The sequence below is a fragment of the Balaenoptera borealis genome (genome assembly GCF_965194805.1).
Source record: "Balaenoptera borealis genome assembly, chromosome: 10".
NCBI lineage: Eukaryota > Metazoa > Chordata > Mammalia > Artiodactyla > Balaenopteridae > Balaenoptera > Balaenoptera borealis.
The window spans coordinates 85,440,299-85,461,295 of NC_138874.1; the positions used below are offsets into that span (position 1 = coordinate 85,440,299).

The 20,997-nt window shown below is 40.7% G+C and overlaps 1 protein-coding gene across 5 annotated transcripts; it reads left to right on the forward strand.

The window, feature by feature from the left end:
- Positions 1 to 6: 6 nt before the first annotated feature.
- Positions 7 to 10,583, forward strand: SLC35G1 (solute carrier family 35 member G1). 5 transcript variants are annotated; one of them, XM_082406412.1, is made up of 4 exons: positions 546 to 652; positions 3,133 to 3,834; positions 5,147 to 5,327; positions 7,309 to 10,583. In XM_082406412.1, the coding sequence occupies exons 2-4, from the start codon at positions 3,657 to 3,659 to the stop codon at positions 8,045 to 8,047; spliced, it is 1,098 nt and encodes a 365-aa protein (XP_082262538.1). In that variant the 5' UTR covers positions 546 to 652; positions 3,133 to 3,656; the 3' UTR covers positions 8,048 to 10,583. The 5 variants fall into 5 exon arrangements, 4 of the variants coding, with proteins under 4 accessions (XP_082262539.1, XP_082262541.1, XP_082262538.1 ...); XM_082406413.1 differs by lacking the exons at positions 546 to 652; positions 3,133 to 3,834 and adding an exon at positions 7 to 300; XM_082406415.1 differs by lacking the exon at positions 3,133 to 3,834 and having other exon boundaries at positions 368 to 652.
- The last annotated feature ends 10,414 nt before the right edge of the window (positions 10,584 to 20,997 follow it).

Here is a 20,997-nt window from a genome sequence, read left to right on the forward strand (position 1 = left end):
GATCCTTCAAAGACAGGCACAGTGCTTGGCAAGGTCTTCAGGGTGTCCTAGAGGTGCTGAATGCGGCGCCACACGGAGAAATAAATGCACACTCCCCTAACCTCCCGACTGGCCGCCCTAAGAGATTACACGACCCGCGGGGGTCCCTGCCTCCCTTCGCAATGACAGAAAGAGGTCTAGTGTGCCTTGGGAAGGATGACTCCAAGCCGCCTGCCAGTCTAGCCGGACCGCAGCAGAGGGGTGGACGCCTTGGGGGGCCTGACCTGGGAGGCGGCCAGCCTTCCCCTCGGGGACCTGAAGGTGAGAGGGTAACAGAGGACGAGCGCGGTTCTCCGTGGAGGGGGTGGGGAGGCGAAAGGGCCGCGCGCGCATGCGCCGCACCGCCACCTCCGCGGGCCGGAAGAGCGGAGCAGTGGAGCCGCGGCTGCCGGCGCCAGACGCCGCGGTGGCCGCGGGGAGATCGCCGGCTGGGCGATGCGGCCCGTGGACGACACTGGGGCCGCCAAGCGGCTGGAGTCCGGGCTGCCGCTGGTGGACATCCCGCCCCCGGGCTCCAGGCAACAGTCGGCGGCCACCGAGGTAGCGGAGACGCCCGGCCCCGGCGGGTGCTGGCAGTGTCCTTCATTGCCGTGCGGCTCGCGCGCGGAGCAGGGTGAGTGCGGCGCATGGACCCTGGTGCGGGTCTCGCCCGTGGGGGACCGGGCGGGCGCCAGCGATGGGGGTCCCCGCAGCCGCCGGCCGGGGGCCCCGTGTGGACCGCGCCCCCCCTTCCCACCCTGCTCGGAGCTCGTGAACACCCTCGCGCTATCACCTGGGGGCGGGGGGTGCGGGCTGTAAAGCAGAAGCCCACGCGCCCCCGTCGGCGGGAAGAGCGGAGAAAGTTTCTGATTGTTTTGGAACCCATTTAGGATTCTGAAATTGTTCCTATAATTAAAGTGATTGAAGTGTTGCGGAAAAAAACAAACAAACAAACAAAAAAGTGTTGCGGGCAGGATCATGGAGTCAGATTGCCGTTCGGTGCGCTTTGCCCGAGATGGGGAGTCAGCGAGAAAGGCCATCCCGCAGCTGGACGAGGTTAGGAGGAAGCTAAGCAAGAAAACTGATCTCAATGGAAACGGTGTTGCTTGAAGAGGAAGTTGAAAAGCATCGAGTCTAGAAAAACGTTTGTCTCAGAGTTTTAGAATCTTGGGAAGGCAGAGTTGAGTGGGACAACTACTGGTTCTTAACCTTTTTGAGTTACAAGGAATTTGTAGGAACTGATGCAAAATGAGACAGAGGCACAGTCTTATAAACACGGGTAAGAGGTTCACGGACCCGCCTCCAAAGCCAGGGACCCCGTGTGAGAAACCCTTTATCTTGTTCATTGTCTTCCTTTCACAAATGATGAAATTGAGGCCTGGGAAGGTGAGGGCTTTAGAAGGGTTTTTTTGTTTTGTTTTGTTTTTCCGAAGATCTAGCATGTGTGGATGAGACACTTCACAGGTCCGGGCAGCACCAGGGATAGGATCCCAGTTTGCTAGCAACCCAGCCCAGGGCCCTTTCTCCTAGCCCCAAGCACATTCCTCCTTGAACACCACCCACCTGGAGCAGCTTCCTCAAAGAAAAGAGAAATAGGCAGATCTCCATTCAAGACAAAATTACACAGTCTGCACCACCTCATCCTCTGGATCACCTCCCTTAAGTGTGACCTGGGATTTCTATGTCTTTTAGCCGACCCCGCTTTCTGTCTGCACTTTCTTGAGAGTCAGAAAATTCACACATTTTATAGAGAGACAAACCCCAGGGAGATGGTTCTTGCTGCATTTTTGTCCTTAATGCTAAGAGAAAGTATCAGGCTTCTGATCATTTATGTAAGGGTTACCTTCAGCTGAGCTGACCAGATGTGCAGCTTTGAAGAAGTCAGTTTCTCACCTTAGCATCCTATGGCTGAATGCTGTTACGATGGACTGCTGAGTTAGTCCTTGCAAACTTTTAAATGAGTCCCCTGTTTGTGAACCAAAGAGGAATACTTCAGGCAGAAGGTGGCAAAACCTACATAAGCAGTTGCACCTAAGAATCTTGAGGGGTCTTTTAATTTCAAAGAAAGTTGCTAATAATAAGATTTAGTAATACTTATTACTATAAGGTGACCAGATAATATTCCAAAAACGGGATTGCCTTAGAAACACTTTAAACCCCTGTACTGTGGTCATTGAACTTTGTGGCAGTATCATTTTAGCCTCTTAACCCAATTGGTTATCTCAGGAAAGTTCATTTTCAAGTTCAGGTTGAAACTGTTACCCATTTTTCTTACATTCTTGGATAATCTTCACAGACAGCACACAGCTATCCTAAGACATTTGTTTATTTTCTTGAGGGACAGTGTGGGTCTTAGACTGAAGCAAGGAGAAGAAGTTGTCTTAAGTCTGTGCCTCACATCCCCCTGGAAGGAGTGAGTTCCTTAGGGTAGCAGTGGCCCTGAAACCAGTAGAGCTTTTTACAGTGACCAAGGTCCTATTTCAGTGGGTCTAGGGTAGGGCTGGCATTGAAGTTTTAAAAGTTCCTCAGTTGATTCTAATTCCCAACCTGGGTAGTGAATCACCAGTTTAAAGCAGAGGATAGAGAAAGTGAGCAACTTTTCAGTTTTCTTCTGACTCAGGAAATCGCACTGTGGCCACTTACTTAACTTGAATTATTTAGAGTTGCCAAATTATTAGATATGTTTTCAGTGGAATATGATCATGGAAGCATATTACATAGGCAAATGCCTCTCTGGATTATGCTACTCTCTTGTCCATCTCCTTTGACAGAGAGAATTGAAATTACTGTTCTGTAAGAGACTGAGGTTTGCCTGAGGAGCACCAGTCCTCAGTCTTATAACAAATAATCAAGTTCAACTAGACATTGTAACTTAAAGTTTTAAAAGAGTTAAAATATCATGTTAAGTTAAAATATTCCTGGAGAAAATTTTAAAAGTTTAGGTTGGAGAAGATCCTTGAAATATAGACCAGGGAGATGTTTTCTGTCCTCGATCTTCCTATTCTGTTCTGTCTGAGGGTGTAGGTTCTATGTAAGGATTGGGTTTCTTTTAAGAAAAACTATTTTGGGACTTCCCTGGTGGCACAGTGGTTAAGAATACGCCTGCCCATGCAGGGGACACGGGTTCGAGCCCTGGTCCGGGAAGATCCCACCTGCCGCGGAGCAACTTAGCCCATGCACCACAACTACTGAGCCTGCGCTCTATCTAGAGCCCGCGAGCCACAACTACTGAAGCCCGTGCGCCTAGACCCCGTGCTCTGCAACAAGAGAAGCCACCGCGATGAGAAGCCCGCACACCGCAATGAAGAGTAGCTCCTGCTCACCGCAACTAGAGAAAACCCGCGCACATCAACAAAGACCCAACACAGCCAAAAATAAAAAATAAATAAAATAAATAAATTTATAGAAAGAAAGAAAAACTATTTTATTTGGACCTGAATTCTGAAATTTCAGAAACTGACCTCTAAGGCTGACCAGAGCCAATACATGTATTTTGTGCTGCTTAACTTAGAAGTCTTCTAAAGCTTCCTTCTCATGGGCTGAGTGGGTATGTGCAGTTTGGTTCCTACAGTATCTGAGCACATAGATATAGAACAGAACGTGGAGGATTCAGGCACTTACAATGGATAACCTATTACATGACAACTGCTAGTGCCAAGTCATTCTCTTCAGCAGTACACCTACAACAGGAAAAGGTGGAGACCACTGACCAGAATGGCATCTTTTACTACAAAGGCTGTAGTGTACCCCCAGGAAGATTGTGCATCATCAGAGTTTGGTCCCACTTTGCAAATTGTTTGTCACTTGTGGGCAAAGGTATCTAATTAACATGAGGATGTTGAAATGTATTACCTGGTGTTTGTGTTTATCAGAAAAGGGCATTAAAACAAACAGACTTTGTGCAATACTGTTTTATGGCTGAGTAACCCATTGTAAATTCCTAGATTGGAATGATAATCCTTGTTTTACTACAAATTGCATGTGCCTACACATCCTTCACCTCTGCTATGCTCTTAACTAACAAGGGCCAGTACTGTGTTTCCTTCCTATTCTGTCCTCGTTTTTGTGTTAGTTTCAAAAAAGAAAAAAAAAAAAAATTCCTCAGTCTGTGGCCTATCTTTTAAGGAGTTCTCTGCTTACCCTGTTGCATTTTGTTCTCCTCTGAATGATGGGGGTGAGATTGAAAGCAGGTTCTACTCCTGTCTTAGGCAGCTGTTTAAGACAGAGGCAGTGGCTGCTCCTACAGACTGTCATTAATGGATTGAATACTTGATGCCCTGGAGAAAGCAGAAGTTTCCTGGTTCAGATCAAGCCAAGAATTAGATGGCAGTTCTGTTTTTTGTTTTTTTTAATTTTTAAGCACTTTGAGGTCAGAGGGATAGATAACCTAGCCCCTGGCCTCAAAGAGTTTATGTTCTAAATGGAAGATAAGTCGTAAACCGTGAAAACTTTAAGATCTCCTTAACTGTTCAAAATAACTAAACAGAGAGCCTTCTCAGATTATGCTTTTGCCTGTGGTGTTAGACCCTACATCTTTCCACGAAATTTTCTTATATTATTTCCTTCAGCAAATATTTATTCAGGGTCTTCCATGGGCCAGGCCTGAACAGGACAGCTGAGATCTTAGCCCTGGAGGAGCTTACAGGCTTGTGGGGGAAGTCAGCTAATCAACAAGTAGCCATATCACACAGTTAGGACCTGTTTTCCAGAAAAGAACACTTTCTACATAAAGCTGAGTTCACCAATGAGATGATATAAAATATCACTTGGAAGCATTTTTCTCTAGCCATCTTGATAAGCATTTCTTAAAGATTTCTTTCACCATCTTGGCAAGCTTTTTACTTCTTTTTGACTTTAGAAGTGAGGGATGAGTCTTCAGTGAGCCAAAGAGATCCATTTTCTAGGGTGAACTGCATTTTTAAAATGTAGGTTTAAATTGTTGCCCTTTGTCTATGGTTCTTTATTCTTCGTGGGGAAAATGGTTCAGATCCAGAGAACGGATATGCTTAGGAGGTAATTTTTGTAGCCTGTTAGCTATTAATATTGTTCCATTTTTCTCAATTTCTAAGTAAAAGTGATAAAACATACCCTTGGAAGCAAGGACTAACCAGAATTTAATCTTTTTCAGAAGCTGAGAAGAAAGCACCCTGTCCTGGACTTGGCTTGTTTTACACATTATTGTCTGCGTTCCTCTTCTCAGTGGGCTCTTTATTTGTTAAAAAAGTGGAAGACATCCACGCTGTAGAAATTAGTGCATTCCGATGTGTGTTCCAAATGCTAATCATTATCCCTTGCTTAATATACAGAAAGTAAGTATTTCTTACCTGCAAAGTAGAAAGTATTAATAAATGTTTGTAAATCTTTTGACCTGCTTAAATTATCTACTCTACAGACTCTGCTTTATCCCTCTCATAGTTTACCAGTCCCTACACCCTTTGGCTCAGATTAATGAAAAGTCACAAGGATCCACCCACAGAAGATGCTCTCATAAGCACCAACCACATGCCCAAACAAAGGAGGGGAAAGAGATTCAGTTATTTACCACCCCCTATTTTGAGAACAAAGCTTTCCTTGTACAATTCCCCCCATCTTGTACCACCCTCCCTCTTTCCTTTGGCATAACTAGTATTTGGAAGAAAAAAGTAAACGGGAGGAAACAGTAGTGTCTCCTAGTGTCAGAGGTTTCTTTAAGTAGAACAGGCTGCTCTCCTACCAGGGCAGACAGAAGGTTACAGTAATAATATTTAGGTCTTCCCACTAGGGTGCCATGGGAAAGGGGAAAGGGGATCTTGAGAAAGGCCTTTTTAGCTCTTTTCTTGTTCAGTGTCCTCATCTGTAAACTGGAGGGAATGATAACCTTTGTCCTCTACCCTGTATGAAAACTGTAGTCCCCATCCTTACTCTTCTCTCCCCACTCAGCCCCCCTTCCCCTTCCACATGGACCCCATACACACACCCTCCCCAGGTGAAAATTATACCTCCTCCACACTGTTGTAACCTCTACACACCCCAGTGTACTTAGACGCCTGGGAGGAGCGCCTTTTGGGTTCCTGGTGGCTATTTGGGTCTTTCTCTCTTTGGGTAAAGATGCTTAAACTCCAGATTAAAAGCTTCAGTCACTTGCTACCAAAGTCTCTTTGTATCTATAACTCAGTGCAGATTTACTTAGAATAGTTTTACTCCTTATCCCAAGTCTTTGGTGAAAAAGGTGAAAATCCGCTAAGATCAAAAATATTGTCAGAAATTCCCGTGTAGGTGTGGACAAGTCACAATATTTTAGGAAATGATGGTAAGACTTCAGAAATGTCTAAAGGTGGCAACAGACCACTGATGCTAACACAATCATTCTCTCTATTTTGGAGTAAAAGTATTGGCAGGAAGGCACTTAGAAGAATTTTCTTAAATTGTTGGCACTAATCTGTTTTGACCCATTTTATGTTTCACTGTCATGAAAAACTCTTAGCTTTTCAAAGTATGGACCAAAGGTGACCACACTTTCATTTCTAATTCCAGAGACCAAGGGGTCCCTATATCAAGCCTAGACACTGCTCTAAAAAGGCCAGCTCTGGCACAGACCAATGAGCCGCACCTAGCCAGGAACTTACACAGTACTCTGCTTCGTAAATATTTAATTGTAAAGCATTTGAGCAGCAGTTATTATATTTATCCGAATGCTACAGTTTCTTTTCCAGTGTTATTTTAACTCTTTTCCTAAGGAGAACAATGAAAAGTTGTCTCATATTCAATGGCTGAAATAAATTTTAGCATTGCTTTCAGCTGTAACAGAAAAACTCACTAAGATTGAGAACGCACACTCGCATTCCCAAGTTTTCTTATACAGGGCAGCTAAATAATGAAATTGTATTTATTATAAAAATAACACTTTTCATTATAGAAAATTTGGGGAAAATAAATAGAAAGGAAAATTACCTATGAGTCCACCTGTTAAGGTATAACCATGATGAACATTTCAGTGTATTTTCCTTTTTGTCTTTTTTGCAGGCATATATCTATACCTATGGAAAATATTATCTATATTTGCTGACCTATAATTATACTATTTATGTATTTCTCTTGTGCTATTTTTGCTTCTACTGTGAACACTTTAATGTCATAAGCTATACTTAGGAAACACTTTCTAAAAGGTGTATAATAGTTGTAGACATTATAATTAATTTACTATTTCCTTGTTTTCTGATAGGACTTTTAAGATAATGCTTAATTTAAAAATGTAACTTGAAAACCAATACCGAGTTCATTTAATACGCATTCCTTCCTTTGAATTTACAGAACTGGGTTTATAGGCCCCAAAGGTCAACGAATCTTCCTCCTTCTCAGAGGAGTCCTTGGTTCTAGTGCCATGATCCTTTTATACTACGCCTACCAGTCAACATCCCTCGCTGATGCCACGGTTATCTCATTTAGCTGTCCAGTGTTTACGTCTATAATTGCTTGCATATTTCTCAAGGAAAAGTATAGCCCTTGGGACGCTGTCTTCACCGCATTCACAATCACCGGAGTGATCCTTATCGTGAGGCCGCCATTTCTGTTTGGTTCCGAAGTCGTGGAGACGGATAAAGACTATTCAGTTCACCTGAAGGGTGCTTTCGCAGCACTTGTACACGCTGTGTTTGCTGCCGTGACTTTAGTTATCCTAAGGAAAATAGGGACATCTGTGGACTACGTGTTGAGCATTTGGTATTATGTAGTCGCTGGCCTTACCGAGTGTGTCATTGCCCTTTCTATATTAGGAGAATGGAGTCTGCCGCACTGTGGGTTGGACAGGCTATTTCTCATACTAATTGGGCTGTTTGGTTTGGGAGGTCAGGTGTTTCTCGCAAAAGCCATTCAAATAGAAAAAGCAGGGCTAGTAGCATTAATGAAGACTATGGATGTAGTCTTTGCTTTTATCTTTCAGATTATTTTCTTTCCTGATGTGCCGTCGTGGTGGACCGTGGGTGGCTCCTTATGCGTAGTAGCCAGTAGCATTGGAGCAGCCGTTCGTAAATGGTACCAGAGCTCCAAATAAAGCATCACTGCTGAAATGTGTATTTCTTTAAAGTACACCATCACCCAGTTGAGACATACCACCCGCATACACACCTGGAAAATCTGCATTTACTTCATTGACTATATTCAATACATTTCATAGTTAAGGTACCATTTTTGAATATGGTACGTCTTTAATTAGTTGAGGATAGCCAGTCAGTTGGGTGTAGCAATTATTATTTTTTGTGTGTGTCAGTTATTTTTTGGCTTTGGTTGTTGGGGTGGCATTTGGTAAGAGAACACATCATTAGTTGAAGAAAAACTGCACAATTTTTTATGACTCAAGTATAAATATATGTAATTTTTAAAAGTGTATTTTTGGTACTGATGGGATATAGGTGGGAGGAAATTTTAGATTCTCTTTTAGCAGTGTAGAGGCTAAGAAACTTATTGATAATAATGCTGCTGTATAATTAGTGTTGTGTTGAGAATTCATTTGAAATGTAATCCCATTCAGGAGGCCAAAGCTGAAACCTGGAGTAGGTGCCTACTTAATGGTATTAATAAAACAAATGAATTAGCCTTATTTTCAAGGCTTTTATAAATTATTGTCATTCTTTTAACCCATATTTGTGCCTTTTCACTTTAATGCTGAAATTTTTATACATAAACTTAAAAAAAAATCTTTAAATCACCAAATTTGGCTAATAGTTTTCTGTTTTAGTGGCATTATCATCTGTAGCTACATTCTGTAAGTCTAATTGTCCTCTGTTTTTTTGAAACTGCACTAAATTTTTGTTAACTTTCTAAGTTAAGGTGTTTAAAAATCTTAAGAAAGAAATCTTGGCATGGCCAGTGTGCACATTTCCATCCTCAAGTGTTTTCCCTATACTAGAAATGTGATTTTCTATAAATTCTCTTTGAATTTATGGTGTGATGCCAAATAAAATTTTCTCAGGGCTTTATTAGGTTGAACCATAAGAAATTGATGAGATTTTACCTTTTTAACTTATAAAAACCATAGTTCCTTATGGTTCACCCTATTAAGATACCTCTCTTACCTTCTAAACCAAATACTTAGGGGATTTTGGAGTATATTTTTTTAAAATTACTTTTTAAAATACAGTAATCCTAGTAAACTTATTTTTGTAGTCTTTTTCCCTTATGGAATTATATATAATAATGCTTCATGTTATATAGTAAATGTAAAGACCTGTGAATCCATGGTCGATTGATTTTTGTAGTTTCTTCAATAGGAAAAAAAAAATCACTGTTAAATTCTAGTATATCAGTATGATATTAAGTGTCAGTTCTGCACCATGATACTAACATCATGAATTCAAACAACACATTTTATGTCTGGAACTTCATCAGGCCAGTATTCTGCAGTTAAAGAGAGAATGTAATATTTAGGAAAACTTGGGAGGTTAATCAGGAAGTAGAGAGTACACGCAGATGGCTCTTTGTCACAGTGAACCCTTTACTGGTGAGGCTATAATGGTCTCCAGCTCTTACTGTGTCAGAGCTCTTATCTTAAGCCTACAGATTTGAAAGATTATAGGCTCTTTCCCACTGTTTCATCACAATTCTTCCAAAGTAAGAAAGAACTTGGGCTTCTGAGGTTTATGCCTTGGTGAGAAAAGGATCTTTTCCAGTAGTTCCAAGAGGAAATTTTTGGCTTGCTGATCTTCCCAAGTGCTTCCCACCAGACAAATCCTAAATGAAGTCTATTTAGGAAAGTCACACTATCTTTATAACTTTAGCCTAATCTGCAATATTAGAGTTTAGATTTGCAAAAGCATCATTTTGCAAGTATGTTAGATAATTATAGAATTAGAGCGTCTTAGGGCTCAAGGGTTAGACATCCTCTTGTAGGAGACATGCTCCATGTTTAGGGATGCTAAGGGGCCCTGCCCAAGATGGGTTTCCATGGCCGTATTTATCCCTCCTTTAGTTCCATGATTAAGCATGGAAAGTAAACCACTGCTTGAGCTATATAAGGTAAATGAACTCTCAGGGAACCCTCTCCTGGTTCTTTACCTTGCACAACAAAAGAACCTATGGGACCTTGAAAATTAAATCCCTTTGGGCCTGTACACTAGAGACATGTTTTATTTCAACAGTGTGGTTTAAGTGCTTGAATGTCACAATATATGACCAAAGTTGGAGAAAATGTGTCTTCTCCCAACTTTTACAGGGTGTGACTCTTAAATACTTTTATAATGTCCAAGGTATATATAAGGATATGTATTGTAACAATTATGGGTGCGTATATTTTGCAAAGACTGTAGTTCCTATATCTTGAAAAGGGAACTATTTTCATAAACTGGTTTTATTTTATAATTACTAATAAAATTAATATGAAAGAAAACTATATTTTGGTTTTTATGATTATAGCATATGTGCTAGCTAATATACCTTATTTCTTTTTTCATCCATGTGCTTCAAAATGTACTTCTTAAAGAGATTGACTTCTGGCCATTCAGTTGTGATGTAATAAGTTTCGAATTGTTTATCTGTCTCTCTGATACTGTTACATTAAATCTGATGTCTCAAAAATAAAGGTCCTAATCTTATGTTCCAGTGAGGCCTTTATTTTTCTAGATCCTCAGAGCTTGGAGCAACTTTTGTTCCTATAGCTAATCTGTTACTAAGTCATGGAGTGTCTGTCTTCTTATTGTCTTGTGAATTCTTCTTTCCCCACCTTTCCACTGCTGCCATCTTGGTCCGAGACTTATGACCTCACACCTGAATCACCACAACAGTATCCTGCTTATCTGCTTCTAGACTCTTTCTTCCACTCAGATCCTTGTTCCACTGCCAGACTAATCTTCCTAAGGCCCTGCTTTCACTGTTGCTCTGGTTCTCATGTAGCCATAGCAATGCCTTCTTATGCACCACATCACATCCAAATTATTCATCTGACCCTATTCTTACTTTTCCAACTTGATTTCTTGTGTCCCAATACAAATTCGATACTCGGGTCAGTCTCCCCACCAACTCCCACATTTGCCAAGAGATCCCTTCCTTTGTGTTTCGCCTGCTTTCTTTGCCCTCTCTTCTTTGCCTTCTAAAGCCTCTTAGCCTCCAATGGCTCAGCTGAGCTTCTGTTTCTTCCACTGTCTCCAGCTTCTCCCACCCATACTAGTCCACCTTGGAAGAACGGATAAAGCACTGGATTAGCTGTCTGAAGATCTGGGTGTGGTGTAATCACTTTCCAGCTAGGCCCTTCCACTTAGTGTCCTTGAGCCTGTTTTCCTCATTTGCTTCAATTATTAAAGAGAAAAATATTACTTGCCCCAACCCATGTTACAAAGAAGTGTCATAGAAGGACTTGTAGACCACAAAGGAGGACAAAAACACTTAAGTATTGAACTGTGGTTACTATGGTAGAGTTGAGCATTCACTTCCTCTTCAAAATGATGCCTAGCCCAGGGTCCTTCCCCCTGAGCAGTCTCACCAGGAATGGTATGAACAGTTTTCTGGCTTACAAACCTCATCTGGCTCCCTCCTGCTGACACAGAATTCTACTGTTGGACAGCTCTAATTTCCTGGTTGATCTGCCCATGTAGGGCTGCCAATGGTCACCAGTCTTTTTATCTTACCCATAGGTGTCACCATCTTTCCAGTTCTGGCTTTAGCTCTGTGAGTATCGCACTTGGCTCTGACTAGGGGGGTGAGCCTGATTCTCTGTGTGTTTCACATGCAGTATTCTTCAAACTCAGCATGGCTCTTCTAGCCTCTTATCTTTTCACCCAATAAGCATAATTAGTCTACTGAGGGTAATCCAGTAGGAAGAGAGCCCGATCTCTTTGATAACATGCTGGCCTCTGATCTAGGTGTATGGAGGCATGGTCAGTACTGGGCATGATGATTTGGTAATTACAGTGTAGGATGGGCACGTGAAGCCTGGGCATTACCCCAAACACACTACTATATGACCCCTTTGGTCCCTTACATCAAATCTAATACAGCTACCATACTCACTTAGAGTTCTGCAAGAGGGACCCTCTGTGATCCACAAAGACCCAGTCAAGTTTTAGCCTATTTGAACACCAGATTAGGAAAACCAGTTCACAAAGAACCCATGAATCTTGACACTGCCCATCATTTCCTGGAAATTGTGGGTGAGGATTTATAGCAGGAGGGTAAGGAGCAGACATATCTGGTGTCAAGGTAGGGCAGAAAATGTTATACCATAGAAGTCCAGTCCACAAGAAAAGGTTCCACTGTGTTCCACAAGGCGCTATGCCAGCTATCACCTCCTAAGCCAGATTTGCAACACTATGAAACAATGCTATTTTTATCACTAATTTAAAAAAATAGTTAACTTTTCATAAGAAAAGTTATTTATGTTATTTATGTTATAATGGAATCATTTTAAATAAACAAATGGAAACTTTTTAGTTTTGCTTTTAAATATTGTAAAATATATATATCCCACATGAACCAGAAGCTCTTTGGAGTCCAGTCTCAGAAATGTTTAAGGGAGTGAAGGGGTGCAAGACCAAAAGCTTTCTGAGCCATAGGTTTCATAGAGGTATCAAATTTGAAAACTTAAAAAACAAAGATTAAACTCATCCCTTCTATTTCATGAGGTTCTGACAGTCTGAAATGCAGCTAAATATCAGTTTGTAAATTAGAAGCCCCTTTAATGTGGAGTTTAATTTTAGAATTGTGAAGTTAAATAACTCTAAATCTATATAAGAAGTCCAGATTATGTACCCGAGAGAGAGCAAAGGAACAATGAGAATCCAATTAGCCCATGGTCATTGGGTCATATCAAATTGTCTCCATTACTTCCTATGTATGTGCCTTGGTTCCTTTGTATGTGTACTTTAGAAAACTCAGAAGACTTTGCTACTCTGTAGGGTAGCACATGCGTTGATACAACTTCTATGAAGGGCAATTTGACAACATCGATTAATTTACAGATGCACATATTTTTTCACCCAGAAATTCCATTTCAGGAATTTGTCTTATAGATATACTTGCTTACTGCAAAATGACATATACAAGATTATTTATTACAACATTACTTAATAGCAAAAAACGGAACTAGCCTGAATGTTCCTCAGTAGGGTACTGGTTAAACAAGTAATGGTACATAACACAAAATACAATGGCATTAAAAGTAAGTTAAGCCACACCATTGTAAAGCAATTATACTCCAATAAAGATGTTAAAAAAAAAAAAGTAAATTAAGAGAGAGCAAGGGAGCTTTGCATGCATGGATGTGGGATAATCTTCAAGATTAAGTGAAAAAAGCAAGATTCAGATAGTAGCAGAGTATGTGATCGATTGTATAAAAAGAGGGTAAACAATATTCCAGGAAGATACACAAGAATCTGGTGACATTGGTTGCCTTTAGGGAGAATTTGGCGGCTGAAGAACAGGGTGGAAAGGAGACTTTTCACTGCATCCCATTTTATACCTTTTGAATTTTGAGCTATGTGGATATATAACCTAGTCCAAAAATAAAACAGAAAATAAAACTGGTAGAACAAAAACAATAAGATGACTTGACAGAAAAGAAGGGAGGGGATGAAAGAGAGAAATAGAGATATATATACAGACAGACAGACAGACACAGAGAAATGTTTATTGTTTTAATCTGATTTATCACCTGGCTCACCATCACTGACTTCCTTTTACTTTCTCCTCTTTCCCTTATCTAGCTTACAAATCAGACTTAAATTCCCACTTACTCCATGACTGAAGAAAATACAAAAGGAAAATCTGAATTTTCCCTAAGATTCCCCAAAACATTGCCCAGCCGTGACCCAAATATCTGCCTTTCCACAGCACCAAAATTATTTTTTTTAATTAAAAAAAATTTTTTTAATATTTATTTATTTATTTTGGCTGTGTTGGGTCTTAGTTGCGGCACGCGGGATCTTTTGTTGTGGCACGCAGACTTATCTCCCTAGTTGTGGCACACGGGCTCCAGAGCGCACGGGCTCAGTAGTTGTGGCGCGAGGGCTTAGTTGCCCCGCGGCATGTGGGATCTTGGTTCCCCAACCAGGGATTGAACCCGCGTCCCCTGCATTGGAAGGCAGATTCTTAACCACTGGACCACCAAGGAAGTCCCCAAAATTATTTTTACATGGAAAGTAATATTTATTAAACATGTCCCATCCAGGACAAGAGCTTCTTGATCTTTGTCTCATTCAGTCCTTGCCAACTCTGGGAGATGGGTTGATTGGGAAATTAAAGTTCAAAGAGGTTGAAGGGGGTCACCTACCTGGTAAATCCCAGTGCCCTCACTAGTAAGTGATGGAACTGAGCCACTGTCCTAAGTCTGTCTTATCCCAAAGACCTTGACCTTTCCAATACCTCACATCTCCTACCTAGCTGGGGTAGAAGACAGGACAGGGAAACACTGTGGTGTTTGTCACTGTGGTGAAAGGATTGTTTTTTCTTTCTTTCTTTCTTTTTTCTTTTTACTTATTATTATTATTATTATTGTTATTACTGGCTGCGCCATATGGCATGCAGGATCTTCTCCGACCAGGGATCAAACCCGTGTCCCTGGAGTGGAAGCTCGGAGTCTTAACTACTGGACCGCCAGGGAAGTCCGAAAGGATTGTTTCTTGATTTGGGGATTTGGAGGTATGTATGCCCTTCTCCTATCTCCTCCCCTCTCATGTAGCAAGAGCTGGATGTGAGAGTATAGAAGGTGGTGACAACACTGAATATATTTTAGTTTTATTTCTTTCAATCTATTAATCAATAGTTATTGAGCAGTAGCCATGTACAATCACAGTCAAAACAAGGAAACATCAAATATTGTCAAGCCCTCAAAATGGTCAAAATGACATGCAAACATGACATATATACACATTGTGTAATCAGTACACCTGGGCTACAGCAAGATACTGCCCAAGCACCTAGAAATGAGAGAGCCTCCTGAGGTCTCAAAGAAGGGAAGAACAGAGCTGTGCAGTGCTGCCTAAATACACAGACTTTATCCCTGGGCCAGCTGCATTCAGCCATAACTTCCCTAGATGCACTAAGAACATTTCTAAGGGTGTAACACACCAATCAGGAGGACTGGCCAGCCTCAGAAGCAGGAAAGGACGGTGGCTGTGGCAGATGTGTTCCCATTGTAGAGATGGGATGCACCAAGATGGGGAGTTCCCAGCTTTTCTCCCTAAAGGACCCCTAATAGCTGAGGAGAGTCTGAGGCATAGCTATAAGCATAGCAACAATAACCACTACCCTTTATTTTGTCCTTCTAGTGTCAGCTACTGTCCTAACTGCTTTTTGTGCTCTGGCTCACTGAATCTTGCAATGCTGTGGGGAAGGCTGTTTATTGTCTTCACTTCATTGTTGAGGACACAGAGGCTTGGAGAAGTTAAATGACTTGTCCAAGGTCATGTAGCTAATAAGTGGCAGAGCCTGGGTCTTAAAATCCTCCTGTGTCAATCCCCAAGCCTCTGCTCCTGACTCCGCTGCTATATTGCTCACCCCAAGCCTGAAGCTGCCCATGTCAAGCTCAAAAGTTCTTTGAAGCTTCATGCTTTTTAAAAAATTCATGTAATTTTTTGCATCCAAATTAATAATATATCGGTGTGTTTTAGTGTAAAGATATTATTTTAAATGACTAATTCGGTTATTTAACTTCTTATCCCCCAAACCTCTGGTACCCTAGGAAAATGTGTCAAGTTTATCCTGGGTTTGTGTACCCTCGGCACCCTGCCATATAGCCCATGGGACTCTTCAACTTGATTTTAAGAAACATGATCCAAAGATCAAGCAGTCAAGTCCCCAAGCTACTAACACTACAATTATAAAATCAATACCCCTTATTCCTTGTATATCCATAGTATATCAAGTATCCATGTGATTATAATTTGGCTTCTCACATACCTTAAGTACAAAAGAGAATGGACTAAGCAAAAGATTGAGCACCTAGTTCCCTAAACTGTTCTATTTCTCACTGTATATTAATAAAACTGGCACATGTTCCACACATGTCTCTGTGTACTTGGTTATTGTGACTCTTCCCAGAGAAATATCCCTCGTCCCCTTTCTTGTAAGTAATACTCCTGTATTACTCATGGTAATTATGCTAGCTGCTTTCATACCCCCCAAATCTCAGAGATGTGTCAATGGCGTTTTATTTCTTAGTTACATCACAGTCTGATGTAAACTGTAAGCTCACTGTAGTCTCCCCTTTAAGTGGGGTATCTTTTACAGTTACAGCACATCTCAGCTGAGACCAGCCACATTTCAGGTGCTCAGTGGCTGCATGTAACTAGTGGTTGTTTGACAGCACAATTCTAGAAAGTGCTGGGAGGAAAGGAGGGTTGCAGTAACAGCTACCATTGTTACTGTAGCTGCCACGTGCCAGCATATTTCAAAGCTCCTTACACATTTCTCTCATTTGATCCTCGGAGTAACCTTAGAAGATTGATGTTCTTTTCCCTATTTTACAGTTTTAGAGCGTTTAAGAGACTTGTGAGGTCACATAACTAGCAAAGAACAGAGATCTGACCCAAAGCACTTTCTGACTGATCTCATGCTTCCCATTTACAGATACAAGATGAATTGCTGTGGACTTCACCCCAAAGGTCATGAAACAGCGCAGGGCCTGATCAAAGCTCAAAGGAACGGCACTAATATCACCAGTACGGTGTGTAAACAAACCAGCCATTCCCTGTGAAAGCAAAGAGGCACCTACTATGCAGATTAGAGAAGCAGGAACAAGGTGCTAATAAACTTCCCCAGCAAAACAATATTCTTTAAGAAGCAATGGTGAGGGAATGAACAAAGTGAAGAGAAAAGGAAAGCTATGCTAACCAGAAAGAGATAAGTGAGTCTGAACATTAACAAAGGGCAAAAGTTGGTGATATAAAAATAATCACAACCTTGGCAGATAAACATGCAATTTCAATACAGCAAGTGGAAGTGGATGCCACAGGTCCTACTTGTAAAGTTGCTCTTGGGAAGAGGAGGAACCAGAGACTGGGGCCAGGTCAGGGGTTATCAGGATCCACTGTGGAAAGCAAGTCAAAGGAAGAGCCAAGGTCACAATGGAGACAAAGATGTGCAACCATCCAAGGTGTGCTGTTAGAACACCATGTCTGGCAGGCTCTGTACCAGCTACCAAGATAGACACAGCTGCTTACATGTGCTCAGCTAGAACTAATGCCAAAAGCAAGAATCCATATAAACGGTCCTCAATGAAAGAAGAACATCATGCTAAATTTATTAAATCCCTACATTATGCCTTTTCTATATTTAGAGTTTAAATGTCTTTTATTTACGAAACGATGGTAATAGTGGATTCCCATTGTTTGGATGGCTTTGTCTATCTTTATTTTTATGTCCTTACCTGGCAAATGTAGAAGTTGACAATTTTATATCAGTCCTCCAGTTTTATCATTTAAAAACATTTTAGTGGTATATAAAATCTAAAAAGCACTGCTTAAGATTCCATCCTTTTTCATGTGTACCAGATTTTGCTTCTCTCTGGTATAATTTCAACTACTCCTTCTACCCTAGCTCCATCCCCTCAGTGCATAAATATGCTCAAATTTCTTCCAAGTAAACCAAATTAAATGAAACCTTCCTTAAACTCTCCTCCCTTCCTCTCTAGATACCCTGAGCACCAGTTTCTTCTTTAACTTCCATTCTTTCCTCAATCCCCCGTTTATCCCTCTAATATTTCACACTGGCAATTGAATATTAAAAAACTTTGCAATAGTTTCTCCACCAAAATAAAGATTAATTAAAATCTATTATTCAAGTATAATGCTTTCCCTTCTGGTTGAATCACCAATAAAACACTATTGCCTTCTTCCTATTTAATCACCTTCAGAGGGCCCAGTATTACATTAAATAGTCCTTTGTCAGTCTACCTTGGGAACTTAGACAAGTTCATAAGCTCTGTATAAGAGAAAAGCCATGTTCCAAACTGGCTTTCAAATACATTTTCTTTTTCTTTTATCTTTTTATTTTGATGTAATTTCAGAACTACAGAAACACAGCAAGAACTGTACAAATAATTCCCACTACCTTTTCACCCAGATTCCCCAAAAGTGAACATCTGAGAGTCTACAGACGTGATGCCATTTACCCCTTGCATTATTCAGGGTTCTCCAGAGAAACAAACCGATAGGATATATATACATATCTTGAGAGAGACATATGTATGGGCACGGGGTGGGGGGTGGCAGTTTAGATTAAGGAATTGGCTTATGCAGTTATGGGGGCTGGCAAACATGAAATCTGCAGAGCAGCCCAGCAGGCTTGAAATTCAGGTGAGAGTTGATGTCGCATTCTCGAGTCTGAATTCCGCGGGGCAAGAGGCTAGAAGTCAGGCAATTGTCTACACTGCAGTCTTAAGAAGAATTTCTTCTTCTTTGGGAAACCTAAGTCTTTACTCTTTAAGGCCTTCAACTGATTGGATGAGGCCCTCCCGCATTATGGAGTATAATCTGGTTTACTCAAAGTCTGCTGATTTAAATGTTAATCATATCTTAAGAATATCTCCACACCAACATCTAGATGGTTGTTTGACCCAGCGACTGGGAATCATCGCCTAGACAAGTTGACACATAAAATTAACCATCACATCCCTAAAATTCTGCATTGTCTATTTCCTTCAAAAGCATATTCTCTCAATAACCACAGTAAAATTTGCAAAATCAGGAAATTAACATCAATATAATGCTAATATCTAATATACTGACTTTATTCAAGTTTTACCAATTTTCCCAATAGCCAAAAAAAAAAAAAAAATATGGACAGTTCTAAAGTGAACAAGAAAAATGTTTACAAGTCAGAAACTGCTACACAGAAAGTAATTTTAATGAAAGGATTGTTGATTTTTTCAGTGCTTCTAATTGAGGAAATTAAAAGTTGGCCATTCTCTGATGGACTCAATTGATTTTTGGAATTTGATATTCAAAATCCCAAAGTCTGGTAACTGGCTAGAGATTCCATCCTTTCTCATATGCTTTAAGAACTTGTTTTTCTAATTCCTCAAACTTTCCACTTCTATTGGCCCTCCTTCTACATATAAATATGTTCATGTCTCTTCCATCTTCAAGCCAAACAAAAGCAAACAAATCCTTTTCTAATTCCAACATTTCCTTTTTGCTGTTATCCTAGTTCTTCCCATCAAACTTAGACTTCTAGAAAGAATCACCCACACCTGTCTCATATTCCTCCACCCCACCCCATTTACTCCTCAGTTTAGTAGATACCAAATCCATCTGCGTCCCTTTTCCTTGCTTGAATATCCCCAATTTTGTTTGCTTAGGGAAAGTGACCCACAACCCAACCTCAGGAGAGGGGCTAAGGTGGGAGTGAATTTCACTTACCATGATGATCTAATCCACTTGCCAGTGATTGGCATAGAAAGGGGCAAAGAAACCAATTCTGGTTAATGAGATGAGAAGGAAAGTTTATAGGCAATATCTCTAGGAAAGATTTTCTTATTCTCACAATGAGGTTTCTGATAAGAACCTTTTCTACTTTGTAAGGAGGTGATGCTTGGAGCTACTGCAGCCTCTTGCAACCATGAGGACATCTAGCCAAAGGCATCCATTGACTGATAAAACTCAATGGCACTATGAGTGGTAGTTAACATTTTGCAAGCTAGCAAATCATTTATTAGACAATTAGTCATTTATCCCCCCAGTATTCAAGGTAATAAAAAAATCCATTATTTAAAAACTTTATTTTTCACTTTTTAAACATCCTAATTGTTTACTAATGTTGCAAAGCATTATTTCTTATCCTCCCTTTTTATCCATGTTTTGCAAATGCACATTATTTCAGTTATGTTGTATAAAATGAACTATTAATGGATACCTTAAGAATTTAACCACTGGGGACTTCCCTGGTGGTGCAGTGGTTAAGATTCTGCCTGCCAATACAGGGGACACGGGTTCAAGTCCCGGTCCGGGAAGATCCCACATGCTGCGGAGCAACTAAGCCCGTGCACCACAACTACTGAGCCTGCGCTCTAGAGCCCGTGAGCCACAACTACTGAGCCCGCGTGCCACAACTACTGAAACCCATGTGCCTAGAGCCCGTGCTCCACAACAACAGAAGCCACCGCAATGAGGAGCCTGTGCACAGCAATGAAGAGTAGCCCCTGCTCGCCAAAACTAGAGGAAGCCCGCGTGCAGCAACGAAGGCCCAACGCAGCCAAAAATAAATTAATTAATTAATTTTTTTAAAAAAAGGATTTAACCACTGGACATGGCATTATATTTAAGACAAAATTCCAAGGGCCCACAAATTAGCTTTTAAATAATAATTTGCACTGGAATGTCCCGAGAACCACCAGTTAATGGCAGTGCTATGTTAGTCATGGTTCTCAGCTTTCCAAATCAATATGAATTACTTTAATGTAATATTTTTCTAAGGTTCTGTGCACTTTATTGTGTATGGTCCTTTCAAAAGGCTGCCCGGCAGGTTGGTCTATGATTTTTCAGCAAAGATAGCAGAAGTATTTCAAACAGGAAAGCTTTTAAGATTCTGAAATCATTTACAGAAAATCATTTAGTGAAGTGGCGTAGTACTCATTATCAAAGAATGTTGATTTGGATGTCTGCCTGGACTACACTTTAGGGAAAAAGGAATTGTCAAAATACCTTTGAGGCTATACACGCAGGATCCCCTTGGTTTAGAGCTCAGTTTTACCAGTAGATGTCGCTATAGTCAGACATTATTTTAGAAAAAGATAAAGGTGACCTCATTAGCATTTAAAGGCTGTCGGGGGAGAAGCAAACAAGCTCTTCTACACCTAAACATGTGCTCTTTTTTTTTAAGAAAACGCAGTAGGCATCTAATAAATGTTTTCTGAGTGAATTAATGAATAATCAATGTATATTAATTATTCTGCCTTGAAATCTTTGTGACTGAGTTATGTTGATAGGAATGTCAGAGGCAAAGCTTTAGAATTTGCAAAATAAAAATGAGCTCTAAGATATGAGCAGACAAGTTTAGAAGAAAACAACTTGTCTAGAG